At 37.9% G+C, this 20,462-nt stretch overlaps 1 protein-coding gene across 2 annotated transcripts; it reads left to right on the plus strand.

The window, feature by feature from the left end:
* The first annotated feature begins 2,728 nt into the window (after positions 1-2,728).
* On the plus strand, positions 2,729-19,634 carry rundc3b (RUN domain containing 3b). 2 transcript variants are annotated; one of them, XM_034228149.1, is made up of 11 exons: positions 2,729-2,961; positions 11,405-11,529; positions 11,965-12,098; positions 13,377-13,462; positions 13,690-13,779; positions 15,501-15,581; positions 15,775-15,949; positions 16,582-16,739; positions 17,886-18,032; positions 18,626-18,747; positions 18,827-19,634. In XM_034228149.1, the coding sequence occupies exons 1-11, from the start codon at positions 2,867-2,869 to the stop codon at positions 18,970-18,972; spliced, it is 1,359 nt and encodes a 452-aa protein (XP_034084040.1). In that variant the 5' UTR covers positions 2,729-2,866; the 3' UTR covers positions 18,973-19,634. The 2 variants fall into 2 exon arrangements, with proteins under 2 accessions (XP_034084040.1, XP_034084041.1); XM_034228150.1 differs by having other exon boundaries at positions 11,405-11,520.
* Positions 19,635-20,462: the final 828 nt, after the last annotated feature.

Genomic DNA, 20,462 nt, shown 5'->3' on the forward strand with positions numbered 1-20,462 from the left:
CTCACAGGCTGATATCTAGTGTATTCATACCCCTCACTGTTTATTCATCATTCAATTCATTCTATATTTTATTCTGTCTATTGTGTACATTACTTTTCACTTTACTGCTTGTTGCACCTGGTTAGAAGCTAAACTGCATTTTGTTGTCTCAGTACCTGTATGTGCAATAACAATAAAGTTGAATCTAATCTTGAGCAGGAACAAATGTATTTACTTAGTACATATCTGACATTAACGATTAAACACATGTGTGCATTCTTTATAAATGCAAACCGAGTCAAGCCGACTCCGGAGGTGGCGGTATGCACCTTAAAGTTGTTTGCAATCCGCCAAAAAACCGAGAGAAGAAGAAGAAGAAGAAGAAGAAGACGAAGCCGTCTACTTTCGAGGCGAGCCGCAACGCGTCTCAAACAAGCCTAGTAACGGTTGGGGATGTTAAAAAATCCTGATCTTGACCAAAATATTTTTCTTATACTTTAACAAGCCATCATTCAGATTAAAATTGAAAAAACATGGACAATTATGTTTTTTATTTTTGATTAACCATAGCTGAAATGGCACCGAATGCTAGGAATGCCTCATGTTTAAAATCAAAATACAGCACTGAAACATGGTTAACTCATATCCACTATTGCTAATTTCATAATGTGATATGCTATGGCCTAATGTTTTATGATGCTGTGAAATATTTAGTTGTATTTTCTAAACGGAGTTATATCAGAAAACAGACATGCCATTCACACATTATATCAGTGTATGTTATGTATAATAAGAAGCAGCTCACACCTTTTATTGAACTTCTCACACTGGTGACACACAATTTCTTCCAGGACCCTGTACTGTCAGTGAAACCTCCTTTGTTTACAGACTCTTATTACCGGCTGGACAAATCTGGCTTCAAAATAAAAGTCAGCACTAAATTCGGCGCACATCAGAACATGTATAATAATGTAATTGAAATATTAAACATAACAAAAGAGAGTATTTCAGTTTTTGTTTTTTCGTATGGTAATTATTGTAAGTGTAAGTGACGTTAAGTAGTCGATTCACGGTCATTGGGAGGCACATGACATGACAGTACCATATTTACACACATGAACCCGAAATTGGTTGGGCGACCTTATTTGTCATGTTTATGAGTATCCTTTACCAGGCACGTGCACACATAGACATCAAAGTGGGCTTGAGCCCCTGCCCTTTTTCTTCCTCCAGAGAAAGTGCCCTTTTCCCCCCCTTTTTTATATTTTTTATAAATGAAAATATATCTACTGTTTGCGCACAGTTTCCCTTTCCAAAAATATATTGATTGAATACAAAATGAAAATATCAGGTCGGGAGATTAGACTGTGAAGTTCCGTAGCTCTCCCTCCCTCCCTCCCTCTCTCCCTCCCTCCACGTCTCCTGCACAGCGGTGTGGACATCGGCAGTCCCTTCAGACAGACAGGTAGCAGCACCTCCCACTTTACTGCTCCATGTTATGCCGGCTTTTATTGGCTTATTTTGAAGGTGAGTGGTGATGAACAAATTACTAAACTGCCAGTGCCTCGAGTTTACAGCTAATTAGTTAAAAGACAATAACAAATATATAGTTAACTAAGGCTACTAGCTAATGGATACGTTAGCTCAAGGTTTAGCTAAGGCAATTTATCACGGGCATACAGGCTAATGTACTGTACTCAAGGGGAGACACTTAAAGTGAAAATAGTAAAATGTGTATCTAATAAAGTCATCACAATCGCTACATTGATATGCAAATCAGGCGTTAACTATAGGCTTAATTAAAATGCGTTAATTTGCATGCGGTTACCAAGGCATTGCAGGTAGAAGGATAAAACAAAAAATCACCTGACAACTTCCCCAGATAGTTACTCACGTCAAGTCAATATTTTCCCCTGAAATGTTATGTTTATATATGCAGATTAGCTTTAAATCTAGCCTATAGATTAATTCAGACATGGTAGTAAAACGAACATCATTTATATGCATTTCTTGGAAGTTTTCTTTCCATTAGAGTGAAAGAAAACATGGAAGCAAAATAGACCAAAATAACAAGTAGGCCTACATGAAAAAACTATCTTTTAGCCTGTAATGTCCTTAAACAGTAACTTCATAATTTTGATTGTTGGCTGCTCATTTAATAACTATGAATTGTATTAGTTTGTTGTCTACTCTTGTGCTTAGTGAATACTAAATAAGACTCTCTGTGTTAGCTGATTATTTTGGAGAATTCTGTTGAGTATTAAACAATTGCATGAGTGTGAGGGTATTAAAATAAATTGGTCAGTAAGTCAGAGATGTGCAACTATATTTAACTTTTTGTTTTAAAACATTTTTTTATAAATGATTATGGGAAGTGCCCTTTTTCTCACTTGAGTACCTGCCCCCCAAAATGTCTGTGCACGTCCCTGTCATGTATGCACATGCCTTCAGGTAAGTTAAGTAGTCGATTCAAGTTTTGTAGGAAAATGCAGCGGCACTATTCACACTCAAAAACATTTGCATGGTTTTGGGCCTACCTTGATTTAAAAACGGGGCCCATTCGCGTATCTTTCTGGACGAATATGTCACCGATTTGTTGAAGAAGTCCAATGAGGTTTTACAAATCTCTCCAACTAAATAGTAATCATTACCGTGGATGTTTTGTTAGAACTAGCTAACGTGGAGGGGGAGCTTTTATTCTGAAGGTTCAATCCGGAAGCTCTATCATTTTGACTTGACGCAGGTTTGTGTGCAGCCCCTCCTTCAGCTGAGCAGCGTGAGTTACTCGGAGGTGACGGAGACAGACAGCTGATCCTCCCCTGGTGCAGAGGCAGAGGAGTGGGGACCACGCACCGCCTCCGCCCGCAGACACCGTCACGGGCCGGGGATGGCGTCGCTCGGCGTGGGGCTGCATCTTGTCCGCAAGCGGGGATCAGGCAGGAGCTCCGCGGTGGAGAGGAGGAATCTGCTCACGGTGTGCAGGTAGGGATGAAACTGCGTCTGACGACAGATTTGTTAATCAAATGAGGTCAGAGGCGTTTTGTTTGAGGTTAGCTTGGGGAGCACATCAATGTTTAAAATATGACTTCAAAGTCATTCTGTCTGCTGGATAAGATGCATAACAATATTATTGAAACAATTATCAAATATCAGCTGGCTGACCTCAGGTAAATTCCGTAATCCTGTTTGTTTTGTACATCATGTGCATCTCTTTCATTCATTCAAACACACAGATACGCCCACCATCAGCAGCATCCATTAACAACAATCACATTTCACTCTCGATTACACTGACTATCAGTCCAATCACTCCAATGTATAGGACTAAGCCCAAGATTTTAGAAATACACACCACATTTGTCTCTGTTTGTTTCTGATTGATGCTGAGGTGTGCTCACACATGTCACCTGCCTGTGTCTCCCCCTCCTCTATGTGTCAGTTCATGTTAAAAGCGCTCCGAGTATTGATCTGTGGTCCTCTCAGAGCTGTTGGCACATGTCAGTTACTGATTGAGAGTCCCTGTGGTGCGCTTGAGACAGAAGAGCAGAAAAGGTCAGACAATAGGGAAGATATGGATCTGAACTTCTTTTATTTTTTAGCACCAAGAAAGTGTAAGCGTTCAGAAATAATAATGATCATGCACCACCTGGCATCTGCTCAGTTTACAGAAGAACATGTTCAGGTATCAGGAAAGTGTCAGATGTTATTTTTCCTACCTCTATTAAAGTAACTCAAAACAGATGCAAAGGGAGAGTAATTATAGGCAGGAACACTCTGGTTGTTCCTGCCTCCGCACCAGGCACCATCTCGCTAAATGGCACAAGGAGGGAGAAGAGGCAGAGAAGTGATGTCGGATTGGCAAAAGGAATAAACCGAAGATGAAATATTAGTTGTTTTAAAGAAAGACCTGCACAAAATAGAAGCAAGAAAACAACTTCTTACATATTCTTTCTCTCTTTTGTTTTCCCCTGAAGCAGCTTTACTGTTGTCAAAATCCTCTTCTTCCAGACTGTGAGACAGAATCTTAAAGACCTGAAATGATTTGCATAATTCGACTGGCAGATTGATGAGTCATTTTAGGCATTTTTAAACAAAATGCCAAACATTTACTGGTTCTATTCTAAAATGTTGACATTTGATTTTCAGTATGATACACTTTATATTCTTGTGTTTATGACTGATGGTTTCTCCATATTGTGAGTTTTAGGAAAATGTTTGTGATGCTGTGATAAATCTCCCTGATCTCCCCTGTCTGTAAAAGCCTTCTCCGCTGAAATGGACACTTTCTTTATAATGTTGCCTCACTCAGATTAGTCAGCCTTAGCTGCAGACCCCAATTAACCACAACTAATCTTGTTGATGTAGCTTTTCAATAGACATGTTGACATGTCACAGCAGGAATAGCAAAGGTGTAATCAATATCATTAATAACTTCAATCCATTTAGGTCAGCCAGTTTCAAGATCATGGTATAATACAGAAAATAGGCATCATTAATTATATTTGTTGTGCTTTTCCTTCAATGACAAAATGTCTTCTGTGAAAACAACTTTTAAAAGTTGATTATTTATGGTATTGTGCTGGAAGAAGATCGTTTTTATTTTGGTGTTAATCATAATATCAATCATGTTCCAGTATTATTCATTTTATTCATGTTTGGACCTGTGTTCAAAATGTTTTCTGTGAAAAAGACCTCCAATAAGTAAAACATGTTGTGGGGTAAGGGTGAAAAACAACCTCATCAGTAACATTTAAATCCAGCGTTAAACATCTGTGTGGGCGGACAGTCGCTGTTGATCCTTTGACAGTCTGACTCTAAATGAACTGCTTTATTCAGTTGATGCAAAGGAGAAATCGATGAGTTTGACCCATCTTAAGCCAATTTACAAAATGTTACCAGGCCTATTGGTTAGTGGTATTTATTGTAATTTAAATGTCTCTGTAAAGCATTTTGGTCAACATCTGTGGTTTCTTGAAATGTGATCTATAAATACATTTGACCGGACTGTTGCAACCGTCTTCATAGATATACAATTTCTAAGACCAATATGTGTAATGTGGAGTACATCTTCAAGTTTGCCTAGAATTTGAATTGCAACAGCAAACATGTACAACACATTGTACATTGGTTTTTCCTTTATTTCATATTTCAGGTTTTCAGGTTGTCAATGTACCAAAATGTTTTCTGTGTGAATGTTAAATAAAAGTATTAGCTGAGAGAGTAAATGCAATTTACTTAACACAGGAAATTAGGCTTGTGTAAATTCCTTTGAAGATAAAGGTTGTTTTTCAAAACTGACTGAAATATACACGATATTTAATTAAAACCTGCCCTAAATCATGGAAATAAGATGAAATCTTCTTCTTCAAAGGAAGCCTCTGTGGTCACCCTGCTGCTTAGCAACGAGATAGGGAGAGATGAAGTCAGATTATTTAGCTGACGTTAAGGGCTACTTTCATTTGGCAGATTTTGTACAACACACACACACACGTCGATTAACTCTCCTTCCTGTCTCATCAGTTGAATGAGATTGAAACCAAATTATACAGACTGTCGGTGCACAGACATGTCACAGTGGGCAGAACATAATGCTGATATCATCACAGGATATTAATGTAACCCTCATTACAGCTATAAGGCCAGATGTGTTTTGCATATGTTTCTTGAAATATTAAAAAATAACTTCACATTGCCTTTTACATTGCTTTAGGGTCAGTGTATGTTTTGGCCATTGGATTTTCTTTTCACAAATGGAAATTCAAAAACAAAAAGCGACTGGATATTTGATTTTCGTTTTCAAATTGAAAAACCAAAATTGAAATACAAGGCGTTTTTCTTTATCATGGTCAAAAAGGGATTTACTAAACTTAAAAAACGGGATGATTTTCATTTTCTACTTCTCAAAACAAAAAATAAAATCACTAGAAAACAGAAACAAAAAAACCCCCCGTTTTTTCATATTCTGCTACCGGAAGTTGTCTTTCAAAATAAGAGCGCAGATGAGGACGGTCAATCCGTGTATCTACGGTCCATTTGTTCTCACAACGAAAACAGCCAAGACACATATTGAGCCCAGATAATGAATGTTATTGAGGGCTGGAAATATAATAAGCCTATGTCTAAAATGGACAACATTGTTAGGAGATTTCAACTATACAGCGATTCTGCACTGCGGTCACTCAGCCGTCTCTCGAGTTTGTTAGTTATTCGTGAGTGAGATCGATCCTGTTGGACTCAGTAGCCTACTAGTGAAACTACTCCCACAACAAGTACTATGAAGTACTTACTGTGTACTTTTTGAGTAATCCTCTGTCAATGTCCCCTCCTGAGAACAAGAATGCATGTTTCTCTGCTATTTTGAATCAGCGTTAAAACACCTTTCTTCATTGTTGGACAGAGTATTTTAAGAGGATGGTAAGCATCCAGCAATACCTCCGGTCAGTAGTCCGGCAGCAGCATTTTTACTCCTTGGAAAGTCTTGCCCGCTACTTAAATTGACTTTGATTGAAGTTAATAACAATATTGATATTATATAGATATAGCATATTTGATGCAGTCTTTCTGAACACTTTTAAAATAAAATACTGCAAATTAAGAATATTTTTAATAGTGCCTTATCCCTTATGGCATGACTTTATTTTGGGAGGAAAAACAATGTTTCACCATGTGTTTTAGGAGCTTAGGGGTCAATGATATTATATCAATTATAAAATGTGACCCCCCACACCTCTCAACCAGGGGTTGGTTTGTTGACTCAGGGCAACAATGATATAATACGAGGGTATTGAAACACCAAGGATTTCTACAATTCAGAAGAAATAGAAAAAACAACTCTATATGAATTCAAAAGGTTTTCTTTGTGTGTGTGTGTGTGTGTGTGTGTGTGTGTGTGTGTGTGTGTGTGTGTGTGTGTGTGTGTGTGTGTGTGTGTGTGTGTGTGTGTGTGTGTGTGTGTGGTGTGTGTGTGTGTGTGTGTGTGTGTGTGTGTGTGTGTGTGTGTGTGTGTGTGTGTGTGTGTGTGTGTGTGTGTGTGTGTGTGTGTGTGTGTGTGTGTGTGTGTGTGTGTGTGTGTGTGTGTGTGTGTGTGTGTGTGTGTGTGTGTGTGTGTGTGTGTGTGTTTCTGTACTTCCTCTAAGAAGAAAGGACAGTAACAGAAGATCTCTGTGGCTTCAGGCTTGATCGCCGTTCAAATGACAGCGTTGGTTTCCCCAAAAGTTGGTGGGCTGTAAAGTGACGTAGATTTTACTCTCATCTATTATTCAAAACCATTCTATTTATTCTAACGTAAATTACATGCCAGTGTTTTATCTTTTTATTTATTTGATTTTATTTTAAATCGTATAATGTCTGACTTTTTTTCCCATCTGTGAGGAAAATAAATGGGTTTAGAGCCTCAAAATACTGAAATCTGTATTTTTGAAAATCTTTTTTTCCTTCTAATTTGTTATTATTTTCTAAATAACACACTGTTATTTACTCAACAATAACACACAATTATCCTTGTTTTTATTTATTTGTTTAATTCTATAATCTTGGGCTTTTTAGCATGCTTTTTAGCCGTAAATAAAGTCACTGGAAACAGACGTAGGCCTACAGTATAAGGGACATTTCGAGCAATACACACCACAAACCCACTGAACAGATTACCCAAGATCCTCAGCTTGAAGCTCGTTGATTGGATGTTTTAGCCACAATGCATGTTGGGATATGATGTTAATGCGATATGATATCCGAAAACATTTTTAAAAAAAATACTTTATTCCGAGTGTTCTTGCTTTTCTCTTTGAAAGTAATCACATAACGGCATTGTAATACAAATACACGGTTCGGCTGCATTACATATTACATATCTGACGTAGTTCTTTATTTATAGAGCCCTGATGAGAAGAATTCTGGACAAACAGGAGAACTACCGCCAAAACTGAATATGTAACTTGGATCATAAATATATCAACAATTAAACAACATCTTGCATTTCTTTTCACACAATACGTCTCCTTGCAGTATCAACACTAATTTGGCTGACTTTTATATTTGATCCAATTGGTAGATAGGTTATATTTACACCATAACGGTGCACAGCTGATAGAAAAGGACTTGTCATTTTTAAAGATATTACTGATTTTCTTTGAATATAAGAATGTAAATACTGAGTTGAGCGAATAGTCAGGGGATTTGGGCGATGGGAGACATATCTATGGATTCACAATTTCAATAGCTTACCATTACATGAGGGATATGCCTTTCTGTCTGTGATGTTTTACAAATCAGATATTAATGTGTAGAAGTAAAACATGAGAAATAGTATAGCAATATCCTGTAAAATTATGTAAAAACATGAATAAAACTACACATCTTCAGATGTTATACATACATAAGTGTCCTACACTAATAATACAAAGTTATAATTAGTATGCTGTGTGTACCTTGTCTGCACCGCCTAGTGGTTAAAGCACGTTATTGAATTATTTTTGTTGAATAATGTTATTTGATGAAAACAATATTAAGAGTACATACTTTCATAGGTGGAAAGTAGAAGGTCAATGATAGAAATATAGAATATAAAAAATGAAGATACTGTAAGTGATCTCTACAATAAAGCAGTTTAGTGCAGGATGTACAAAGATATTAATATGAGGATGTGCAAAACAGACAAATTAATTAACCTTTATTAACACATTAAAGAATACTTTAGGTTAAGGTCTTCTTTCAAATAAGAAAAAAGCTACAGATAAATATTAAGCCTGACAAAGTGCTTAAAGTCTAATATATTGCTTTCCTGCAATGTTAACTATGTTGAAGCACTTATTTTAACTGATATTATACACATTAATTATACTCTTATGTATGTAGATAGTATAAGAAATGTGCAGAATTTGACAGTTTAATGGTGGAGGTACACACATATTGATAGATGTCTTGTAATGTGCTGTTGAGGAACCTGTGACCCAAGTTTTTCATTCATTGCATAACTACACCGTAGTTGTGTATATGATATGTCAATACACCTTATAAAATCTTGAAATCTTGAAAGGGATGTGCAAAATAGCCATTATACAGTTTTTAAGTAACTATTAGTAGAGAATAACGAGTAATGAATATACTTTATAGAGATCTGCAGATACATGTTTAGTCTTCTCAAGCACCAACTATCAAATATCTCTCCTGATTGTTGGCACTTGACAATCACCTTTCCCTGAATTTTACTCAGGTGTAACTAAAGTCTGCTTTAAGGGTTGTTTATATTTCACATCATTAATCAGAATCTGCAGAGTTACTAAAATAAATATAGTGGAGTAAAAATACCAGGTTAACCTCTGAATTGTAGTGGAGTAGAATTACAAAGTAACAATGAGCAGCTGTCATGTGGGTATATATTAATGCTGCCCATTATGGACACAAGCGATTTTCACCCATTTATTAATTATATGTTTTAAATGTGTACGCACCAATGTGTTTCCTATCACCTAAACCTCCAGGGATGTACACAGTTCAATACTGTCAGTGTCAACTTCTAATTTTGGGAAAAAAGAAAACGTCTTTTAAAACTACAATTCCCAGTAGATGTGCCATAGAGAACATGTTGCGAAACACAATAGCCAGCATGTGTAGTTCTGGGGGGGCGTTCGAGTCCAGTTTTGGATAGTGTGCCGTGGTTTCGTTCCATTTCAAAGAGCTTGACGCTCAGTGTAACCTTGGCGCACTGCCACTCCAGCATCCAATCCCAGAGCTTGAAGATTAATCACGGGGTTTGTCAACGGGACTGTAGTGCCAAAGGATAGCTGGGGATTATGGGTAGTGTAGTGTCTTCGGCCATCCTAAACTGATTTTTTTCGGATATAATATCGCATTAACAACACCACATCTGGCTTCACAGAGATCTTCTGTTACTGTCCTTTCTTCTTAGAGGAAGTACAGAAACACGTAACTCTGGATTTGTTTTAATGTTTGAGGTGCAATAAACGACACAGCAGCTTTTTGGCATGTTAAAACTATTATTTTCTGACTCACTCATGAGAGTAACAGCTGGCGAAATTACAGCCTCGCCTACTGATTTCAAATGTGTGCTCTAAAATGATATTTACAAATGACTATTATCATTATTATAAGCAAGACAATAAATGGCAAAGATATCTAGAAAATAAAAGTATTTAAGATACGTTCACAAGAAACGTTACGTGGGAGAAAATATGTTTCTAGAAGATATGTAGAAAATAAACGTATTTGAGATACGTTCATAACGAACGTAACGTGGGAGAAAATACGTTTCTAGCTAAACGTAATTGAGAATGCAGTTTAGTTCTGTGGGAACGTAATTTTTAGGAGACAGGGTTGCGGGAGGGGACATTGACAGAGGATTACTCAAAAAGTACACAGTAAGTACTTCATAGTACTTGTTGTGGGAGTAGTTTCACTAGTAGGCTACTGAGTCCAACAGGATCGATCTCACGAATAACTATTGGCAGAAAAAATAATAACAAACTCGAGAGACGGCTGAGTGACCGCAGTGCAGAATCGCTGTATAGTTGAAATCTCCTAACAATGTTGTCCATTTTAGACACAGGCCTATTATATTTCCAGCCCTCAATAACATTCATTATCTGGGCTCAATATGTGTCTTGGCTGTTTTCGTTGTGAAAACAAATGGACCGTAGATACACGGATTGGCCGTCCTCATCTGCGCTCTTATTTTGAAAGACAACTTCCGGTAGCAGAATATGAAAAAACGGGGGTCTTTTTGTTTCTGTTTTCTAGTGATTTTTTGTTTTGTTTTGAGAAGTAGAAAATGAAAATCATCCCGTTTTTTAAGTTTAGTAAATCCCTTTTTGACCATGATAAAGAAAAACGCCTTGTATTTCAATTTTGGTTTTTCAATTTGAAAACGAAAATCAAATATCCAGTCGCTTTTTGTTTTTGAATTTCCATTTGTGAAAAGAAAATCCAATGAACAAAACATACACTGACCCTTTAGATACTTCTTATTTTTGTTTGTTGGTTATTGCGTGTTCAAATGTGCATTATCAGTGTGAGTGTGTCATCTTTTTTCACATCATTCAGACTGCGATCGGACGGCAACACAGAAAGCATTTTGTCATTGTGGCATTTACATGTCAGTGTAGGAAAATGGGGATAGATCCATTACATATTTAATGGGATGCTTACACTTCCATAAGATTTAAGGACTAACAATAGATGGATTTAAAAAAATAAAAAAAGGGTATTAACTGAAGCAACAGGGGCCAAAGTCTTCAGAATGTTCAGTATGTGTAACAAATACACTGGATCCTACAATTCCCCAAATTCTACCAGCAGAGTATTTTCTTTAGACCTTACCTCATTGTAAATCTCTATCAAGTTGACCTTTAGGCTACAGGCCCAATAACTCATTTCAATACCACCATGTGCCTCTGATTTTTGTTTTCAGGTTTTCAGTGAAGACTCTGCTGGACCGCTCCTGTTTTGATACGATAGACGACACATCTCCAGAGTTCGTTAACTTTGTTTCCATCCTGGAGCACATCCTCAGTCACAGACTCAAAGGTAAAAAACGTAAGCAATTCTCTTCTCATCGACATGAAGGTAATTTACCTACACATAGTGTTATGTTTAAACTGCATAATTCAACATTACTTTTATGTATTTGACATTAATTTGAGGTAAAGGAAACGGAAAGAGATATAACATGTGATGATGGTCCTTAGTAGGAAATGATCAGCAGTCGGACTCGTCTTTATTTAAGATAATTGTCAAATATGGACGCTGGTGTATGTACTGGCCTGTTAAAGACAAATATTTGACTTCCAAAAAGATGCAAACTTCATGTTATTTATGTCACTTCAATTTATTTGTTCTGTTAAAAAAAATAATATAACTGTATCCACTGACATTTGAATAACAAGTCCGTAATTGCTTTGTTCATTTTTAAAGTTCAGAGCACTATGCATGCAAGCTTATGAAAAAACCCTCTGTCTCTTTTTCTCTCAGGTCAGACAACTTGGTTCGGCTATGAGAGTCCTCGCAGTTTCTGGGATTACATCAAATCCGCCTGCAGCAAAGTCCCTCATAATTGCATCCGAAGCATCGAGAGTATGGAGAATGTGCGATCATCGAGAGCTAAAGTGAGTATAAGAAAAATCTTGACATCAGATTTAATTACCCAGGGCAGCAGGAAAGAAAATAACTTGAATCTTCACAACATCAGAAAGTTGAATTCAAACAGAGCGTTAGGTTAGAAAAAGTGTAATTAAGCAGAACATGTAAAATATACAATCATTATCAGTTTTATATAAGCAGCACTGCATCTTCTACAGCAGTGGTTCCCAACCTTTTTTCCCAAGAGCCCCCCCAAATGACTCCTGTTGGATGCGCCCCCCCCCCCCCCCACACACACACAGGGGGGGGGGGGCGCAACAGCGGTAATTAAAGTTTAAAAGTCTCAAAAATGCAACAACTACTGTCACAAACAGGAGGATGAAAGCGTAATTAAGGAGCACTATTGGAGTGACTTTGATGGTTATTGGACTCAGGATTAATTAATTTGGATTCCCGCTGTATGAAGAAATTAAAGGACGGCGCAAGTGGAAACAATTCACAAAGGGATTAAACTGTTTAAAACACATGCTCAAAGTAAGCCGGATTTTACCGATGTGTTTATGTGGATTCAAAAGTCGTAAATAATCTACAAAATGGAGGAGACCGATCTGATCAGAGCAACTGTGACAAATAATCCAACTGAAACCGGCATGGACAATGACTATGTTTTAAAAATGCGCTTATCCAGACAAGCCTGGTTTGGACACTTTACGGGCAGAAGAAACATTTCTATTAAAGAAACAATTATACATTTCTGTCTTTTTATGCCTTTAATACTAACTTGAATTTTTATTAAAATTAATTAGTCAATTATTTTTTATATTTTATTGTAATGTAGAGACAAGGTTTTTAGTGACAATCATGTATTGCCTTACAATTATATGTAAAAAAAAAAAAGTAAAAAAAGTCTAAATATGATATTTGGCCTCAAATCATCTGAGGCCTGGCGCCCCCCCTGCCATCTTTGGCGCCCCCCCAAGGGGGGCGCGCCCCCCCAGGTTGGGAACCACTGTTCTACAGTATCCTGAGATACAGCACACACATACTGCACAAGCAGGAGCTGTTATTTTTGCTTTCTTTTTGATTTATCCACTCAGAAAAGCTAAAAAGGAAAGGCAAATAAATGTTAAGAACACCAATACACATAAAACATGACTCAGTCTAACCCTGTGGGAAAGGGAACAAACAACTGGAGCTAATATTGTTCTACAATGGGGCTGTAGGTGAGAACAAGACACACAAACACTCTCTCAGGTCATGAACTGTTTGAGCGTCCACTAACAGCCCAATGTCTCTCTCTGCAGGGCAGGGCGTGGATCAGAGTGGTCCTGATGGAGAAAAGATTATCAGAATACATCTCATCTGCACTGAGGGACTTCAAAACCACCAGGTCTTAATGTGCTGTTCACACACTGTCCACACTGTTTCCCCTTCAACCATATAATGACATACTATCAAAGCAAGTGTACTTAGGAAGTTAATCTACAATATTACCATGCTGCCGGATCATTTAGATCTTCTTACACTTGACCTCCAGATGTCTAGTATCACACATCAGTTGTTGAGATCTGGAGGAGTTGAATCAATGTCAATAATGTACGCACGTGTGTTGACTAGGAGGTTTTACGAAGACGGAGCGGTCATGCTGGGAGAGGAGGCAGGGCTGCTGGCAGACACACTCATCGGACTCCACACCATTGACTTGAGGTACTCATTACATTTGGCTATTTCTCACTGTAACTCTTCAGTCCTGCTTTTGTTCTTTGTTGCTTCTTTGGCAAAGTGTCATAGGCAATAGTCTAGTTGCCAGCTTAGGGAACCCGGAAATGTTAAGTACACCAAAGTTTTATAATTTATTTAAATCTAGGGTTAAGGTCCCCTGCACTTGAGAAACTGCCAGATGCTAACTTGCATATTTTGCACAATTAGCATAATTTGCGTTAATTCAAATGAATGGCATTATAGCCTATGTGGAGATTTTCTGGTTAAAACTGCCATTTTTGATCCTGAAAATGAGAGCATCCTCAACGACCCCCAAAACAACTCCAGCATTATCCAAATCAACCATTTATAAACTAGTGTTCCCATAGGCTATAATGGTAATTCATGCTTATTTACGTAATTTATGCTAATTGTGCAAATTGCCCAATATATGAAAGTCAGCATCCGGCAATTTCTATGTGCTGGGGACCCCTACTATACTTCTTTTTTTTTTTGCAGACACAAAAAATAGAACATACATGGAGATGCTTACATCCATGTAACCTGTTGTGCATCTCTGTGTTACAGAGTTACGTTAATGTCTTCCTTGGACACCAAAAGGACATCCAATATCTCAATGCTCCTACTATACATTTGAAACATAACAATTTGGTGTACTCAACGGGTTCACAATAGGTGGCAACTAGACTAAAAAGTAACAATCACGATAAAAGGCAACGGTTAACGGGGTTAAAAAGGAGAATGTGGGTGCAATAACAACCTGCTCCAATTAAATGGAGTATAAATATGTTTTAGATGATATGTTGTATAACTGAAGAGGAACTAGACATTTCATGTGTCACCATCATAAGTGTGTCAGTCAATTTGGATAAGAGCTTTCTGTGAACCACTCTCTACACTACAGGTTTTTTTACCTAGGCCATAATCTTTATTGTTTCTAATGCTTCAACAACACAGGCAGTGATTCAAGCTCACTAAAGTGTAGCAGGCAAATTATATTAGTTCTTAACACAATATACTGCAACTAACAGAGAAGCAACGGGGCCAGAGTGTCGCTGCCTGAACTGCAGGTGCATCACTTGCAAATGTTGCAGAACCATGTGATAGTGTAAGACAAAAAGCTTTAAAGGATTAATCATATGCCTAACACACTTGTGCATTAGCAAAGAGGAACAATGATCCTCAGCGGAAAACTGAACGCACTTAATAGGATATCTGCTGAACACTACAAACTATATCCTCTAGAATAAACGTCAGGTAGAATCAGTCATCTGCCTCACTGAATAGTTACAAATGTTTTCATTTACTTCCAGGTTGTTAATAGTGCCTTCGATGAGATGAGTAGTAATGATGTTGAATATGCAGAAAAACATTTGTGTTTGCAGTGTTGATATTTCTTGCTTTTATCATTCTCAAATAGCACTTTATTTCAAATGTATGATAATATAAAATACATGAAGGATTTGAAAGTATTTGAAAAATAAATCTAGTAGCTATTATGTAAATGTTTTATGAAATCATCTGACACCAATCAACAGAAAAATAATAGAAACGGATGTATTCAAAGAAATTAATTATAAAAATAGATGTTTGTTCCCCTACTTAATTATACTTTACTCTTGAATCATAAATATTGTACCAGAATAGTTATTTACAAGATAAGTCGGTTAAAAATCTGGTAAAATAACAGATTTCCTGTCTTGTAGCTTCTGTCTGAAAGGAGAGGGTCTGGACGGCAGCTGCCCCGCAGTGATCGACTACACGCCGTACCTGAAGTTCGCTCAGAGGTATGTGAGATCAAACAACGTCCATCACACAGTTCATTATCAGTGTACAGTATGGGCAAACAAAGCCATTTTGGCTGGTATTTAGAATAAATGTACATTTGAAACGTTTTGAATATTCAATAATTCAGCTTTGGTCTCGAGGGTCAGATTCACTGTTGGCTGGATGTTTGCTAATATGAAATGTGCTTTGCAGTGCAGAGAGCATCAGCAGTGACGAGGAGGAGATGAGGACTCTGGGGAGCAGCGGCAGCGAGAGCAGCACCCCCGACAAAACGGCCACCGCCGCCTCCATCTTCACTGAGCAGAGCAACTTGGTCAGCAAGTGCAAACGCTTTGAGCAGAAGTACCGAACATCACTGGAGCAGAAGGTGTGTGTGTGTGTGTGTGTGTGTGTGTGTCCTAGCATTACTATACTTGTGGGGACCTAAATCTGTTTACACAGTCACGTGTGGGGACTCGCCTCCCTTATGGGGACAAATTGGAGGTCCCCATGAGGGGAATCATTAATTTTAGGGTGAAGACTTGGTTAGGTTTAGGGTTAGGTTAAGGTTAAGTGTAAGGGTTAGGCATGTGTTGGTTATGGTTAAGGTTAGGATAAATCTCCAGGAAATGCATGTAAGTCAATATAATGTCCCCTGAAGTGATGTATACATGGTGTGTGTGTGTATGTGTGTGTGTGGTTATTTTGGGATAAAGGGAATGGTATATGCAAATTTCACATTTTCCATGATGATTGCATGATCATTAGAGGCTCGAAGTGTTGAACGTGAGTTCTGTGAAGAGATTTTTTTTTACAAGCAAACAGAAAGCTTGATGTTATTTCTTTAATTTACAGCATCTGTAATATATCTTACCTCTGCACCTCAGCAATTCATCTAGACGATGGCGAAATCACTTCTGATTTTGTTTGCTGGCGAAAACGAACTCAGACGTGAATTTATACAGCAGTACCTTAATGGAATTAGCCAAACAAGTGGAAAACAAAGTGTGTGTGTTTCAGGGTTACCTGGAAGAGCTGGTGCGTCTCCGAGAAGCCCAGCTGTCGAAGGCCGTGTCTCATAACAAAGCTCTTCAGCAGAGCCTAGCAGACACACACCTCACACACAATCTGGAAAAAGAGCAGCTTGAGTACATCATACTGGAACTACAGAACCAACTGTGAGTCCATCCTGCTCGGTGTGTGTGTGTGTGTGTGTGTGTCAGTGCATTTAAGGGATGGTGAGATGGAGGTGTGTGTTTGACATTCAGGACACAGCAAGAAGCCTGGAGGCTGCAGGCAGTTTGGTATTTGTGTGTTGCTTTAAGCCAAGAGGAAAAGCTGCATCCGTGTTGTTTCTTTCAAATTAATGTTCTAATCCAGTGTTTCTCAAACTTTTTCATACCAAGGACCACTTAACCAATAAAAAAACACTCGCGGACCACCTAACTCCACAAATATCCAAAAACACATCGTTTTTTACAAATCGTCTGAAAATTGTACAAACAAGTGGCAACATGTGTGATGAAGGTGCTTATCTGGGCTATATCATGCAATCGGAAGTGAAACTTAAGCTCGTTCCATTGCGGAGATATTCCCGCGAGAGTGCGAAAAACTTAAATAAATGTATTTATTTTAAATGTGAAATGTTACCAATATACTCACGGACCAATAGGAGGCGCTCACGGAACACCAGTGGTCCGCGGACCACACTTTGAGAAGCACTGACAGTGAGAAACCCCTTTCTGTGTTTGATTAGTAATTTAATGCAAGCTACAGAGTCTGTTAAATGGATTAGTGTCACGATTTCTGAAAATGAAGCTGCAGTCTCAAGCCAGTGCGATGAGTCAGTTGATGTTTTGAAATGAAAATAGAGTAAAAAGCAAAGTGACGTGGAGTGCTGAGAGAGAGAGAGAGAGAGAGATTTTCTAAATCTCATCTCAAAGATATTGATTTTACACCAACACTTTACAAACTATCAAGGAGCCCTTCAATTTGGTAAATGAATAATTGTAATCGACATATGTTTTGGGACATTTTATTTTTCAGTAACATGCCCTCTGTAATGGTGATATATTTTTCTAGCTACGTGTTTTTTACTCTTAAATTGATTGTGTTTATTTTTTGAATTTCTGTTTACTTGATGTATTTGATAAGAAAAAGGAATACACACAGTAAAAAGTCCTCGAGTGGCTGCCAGACAAACCGTTTTTAATGTCTTATATTTGTGCCTGATCTGCCTTCATTGAATGATTCTCCTTGTTTTTATTTTTGAGAGTTTATTTAGTTCATAACCTGTGTGTAACTGTGCCTGCTTTTGTCTTCAGGACGGTGCTGAAAAACAATGATTTGCGGTCCAGACAAGAGCTGACAGCCCACCTGACCAATCAGTGGCCATCTCCTGTCGCCTTGGATACCAACGCTGTCGCCTTGGACACGCTGCTGTACAGGAAGAGCACGGGACAGTGGGAGGAGTATGTACTAAGAGTTCACATCTTCTAGCATCAAAATCTTAATAAATCTCAGTTATTGACATTGAATTATTGAATGTTCACAAACATGCTTAGCTGTTGTTCAGACAAGGAGATGTTGCTTATTTATCTTTGTCAATAAGCTAGCTATTCCTAGAAAAGAAGGTGCTTTTATGAAGCGTCCAGTGTCTTCTTCTTTGTTATTTAGTTAAGAGACTTTCCTGAAAATGCGCCACCGTTGCGTATCTTTGGGAGCAGGTTAGTTAGTATTTAAGATTTCATTCAAAATGATGGCTAGCAGTATTTACTGCAGTAAAAACATGGAAATCATTGGTGTAGACTAGAGCATATTTAGATACAAGTATCTGTGAATAAGTCTCAAATCACAAAGACTGTTCCTCCAATTTATTGTTGGGAATAAGAAATATGGGAAAATGTGTTAATTTCTTCTAATTATTATAATAATAATTGTATGAAAGAAAATGCTTTGATTGTGTTTCTCTAACATTACTAAAATTATAAAATGTTTTACGATACATTTCCTGTTTATTGTTTCAGCCCAATATCTTTACTGATCTTCTGTCCTCTCATTGCAGGAAGAGTTTCCAGAGTCTGGAGCAGCTGTCTGCAGACATGAGTCTCTCTCAGATGTCTCTTGACCCGTCCCACACTCTGAGTCTGGAGGCCAGGCCCCCCGGCACACTGTGGCCCCACCAAGGTACGTCTCCCACTGCAAGTAAACACTGGAGGGTGTCCACTCCGATGTGAGTATTGATTATGTGTATCTTGTGAACCAGGTAAAGAGGAAACCCCGTCTCTAAGAGGTCTGTGCGGCTCCCTGACGTCGGTTGCGAGCTACAAGTCTCTGGCCAGCCTGAAGTCCAGCGAGTGTTTGGCCAGTCCTGCGACGGAGATCAGCAGCCCGGGCTTCACTCCGTCATAATGAACGGAGAGATAAACAAAAACACATCTCCAGACAATCCAGGAACTCTCTTCATTTAGGTCATGTAGATTTGTAGACATTTATTTTCTGTAAGTGGAACCAAGCGCTTTAATAGAAATAAATCAGGTTTGCAAGTGGAGAATTTGGTGTAGCATGTTCTCTGTGTTGAAAATGAAGTGCAGTTCTGTCGGACTCATTAAAGTCTTTAATATTAACGTAATATCCAGCGGAAATACCCTCTGACTCTTATTAGAGGATCTGCTGCCTTCATCGATCTGTGTTTGAATTATTTAGTTTCTTTTTTTGTGGAACTTCAGTTTTTGTTTCCCTTTTTTAAAGGAAATAAATGAAAACAATAACAGATGATGTAAGAATTGAAAGGTTTGCCGGAGTCACAGCATGCATATTCAGTATGAAAATACTGAATATATAGATAAGAAAATACTGAAAGCCTCAGTCAATGTTGGCACTATGAAACATTTCCTGCAGTTAAAAGGGTATGTTATGTTCTGCTACTGCTGTTTATTTAGTTTAGTTTTTGACAAGTAATCTCTTTGATTTACAATGTATGTACTCTCACTTTTGCCAGATTACAATTTCAAAGTTTTACTCTATGCTGTCTCACATTTCACGTCAGGTGTAAATACTTTTATTTGATCAGTGCTGCTTTGTCATTGTTGTACAAATTGCAGTCCCACCGGGGTTTTGTTCTCAGGTAATGATCCCTAAGATAATATTCACCCTTCACTTCGGAGTTTACTTTAAAGTCCAGCTTCATCAGACACCGACACTTGTTTTATTCCCTTTGATTATCAAAATGTAGTATTTTGATCACTAGTTACAACAAATAGGTAATTCCTAAAACTCTATGTTAAGACGTTGTTAAAAAAATACTTTGCAACAGATATTTCTGAGAATGAGAAATGAGTGAACCATCAGAACATTTCTATTTGTTTTGTTAGCGACTAACCGTATACCTCAACACTGAAATATGATTTTGCCTTTAGCTCGTTCCAGCAGTCATTTGCACAGACAGGCAAATAAATCTAATAAAACATCTGCTGCATGTCTGTCAGACATGCAGCAGATGTTTTATTAGATTTATTTGCCTTTTCATTCTTCATTTTGAATAAACTGCTCTTACTCAAACAGTGAGATTGATGTCCATAATGAGTGATGTGAACACGTTGCATAAAGTCAATGAATGAGAAATTCTAAAGAATATCACGTACGTATATTCAACATTTTAGACGTAACATTTTCAGAAAGTTTACATGATTCACAGTCCTCTTTCACAGTCTCTTCAAACTGAAAACAAACTCGCAGCTTCAAGATGGTACGATTTTGGCTTTCGTGTTTGTCTCTGTCTCACACGTATTCACAGGTCACAGGGAATTGGAGAAGAAGTGCAAGAACATGGAGATCTGTTCTCGGGGACAGGGGAGGATACACTGACTGAGCGTGACACAGAGGAATCAGTGGAGATTAAT

This window comes from Gymnodraco acuticeps, unplaced genomic scaffold (genome assembly GCF_902827175.1).
Source record: "Gymnodraco acuticeps unplaced genomic scaffold, fGymAcu1.1, whole genome shotgun sequence".
NCBI classification, from domain to species: domain Eukaryota; kingdom Metazoa; phylum Chordata; class Actinopteri; order Perciformes; family Bathydraconidae; genus Gymnodraco; species Gymnodraco acuticeps.

Excerpts from the sequence above, each read along its gene's own strand:
- rundc3b (XM_034228149.1), top strand. The coding sequence starts at position 2,867 with ATGGCGTCGCTCGGCGTGGGGCTGCATCTTGTCCGCAAGCGGGGATCA. Across the intron at positions 15,582-15,774 it reads TACCTGAAGTTCGCTCAGAG|TGCAGAGAGCATCAGCAGTG; the intron begins GTATGTGAGATC and ends TGTGCTTTGCAG. Across the intron at positions 16,740-17,885 it reads CTGGAACTACAGAACCAACT|GACGGTGCTGAAAAACAATG; the intron begins GTGAGTCCATCC and ends TTTTGTCTTCAG.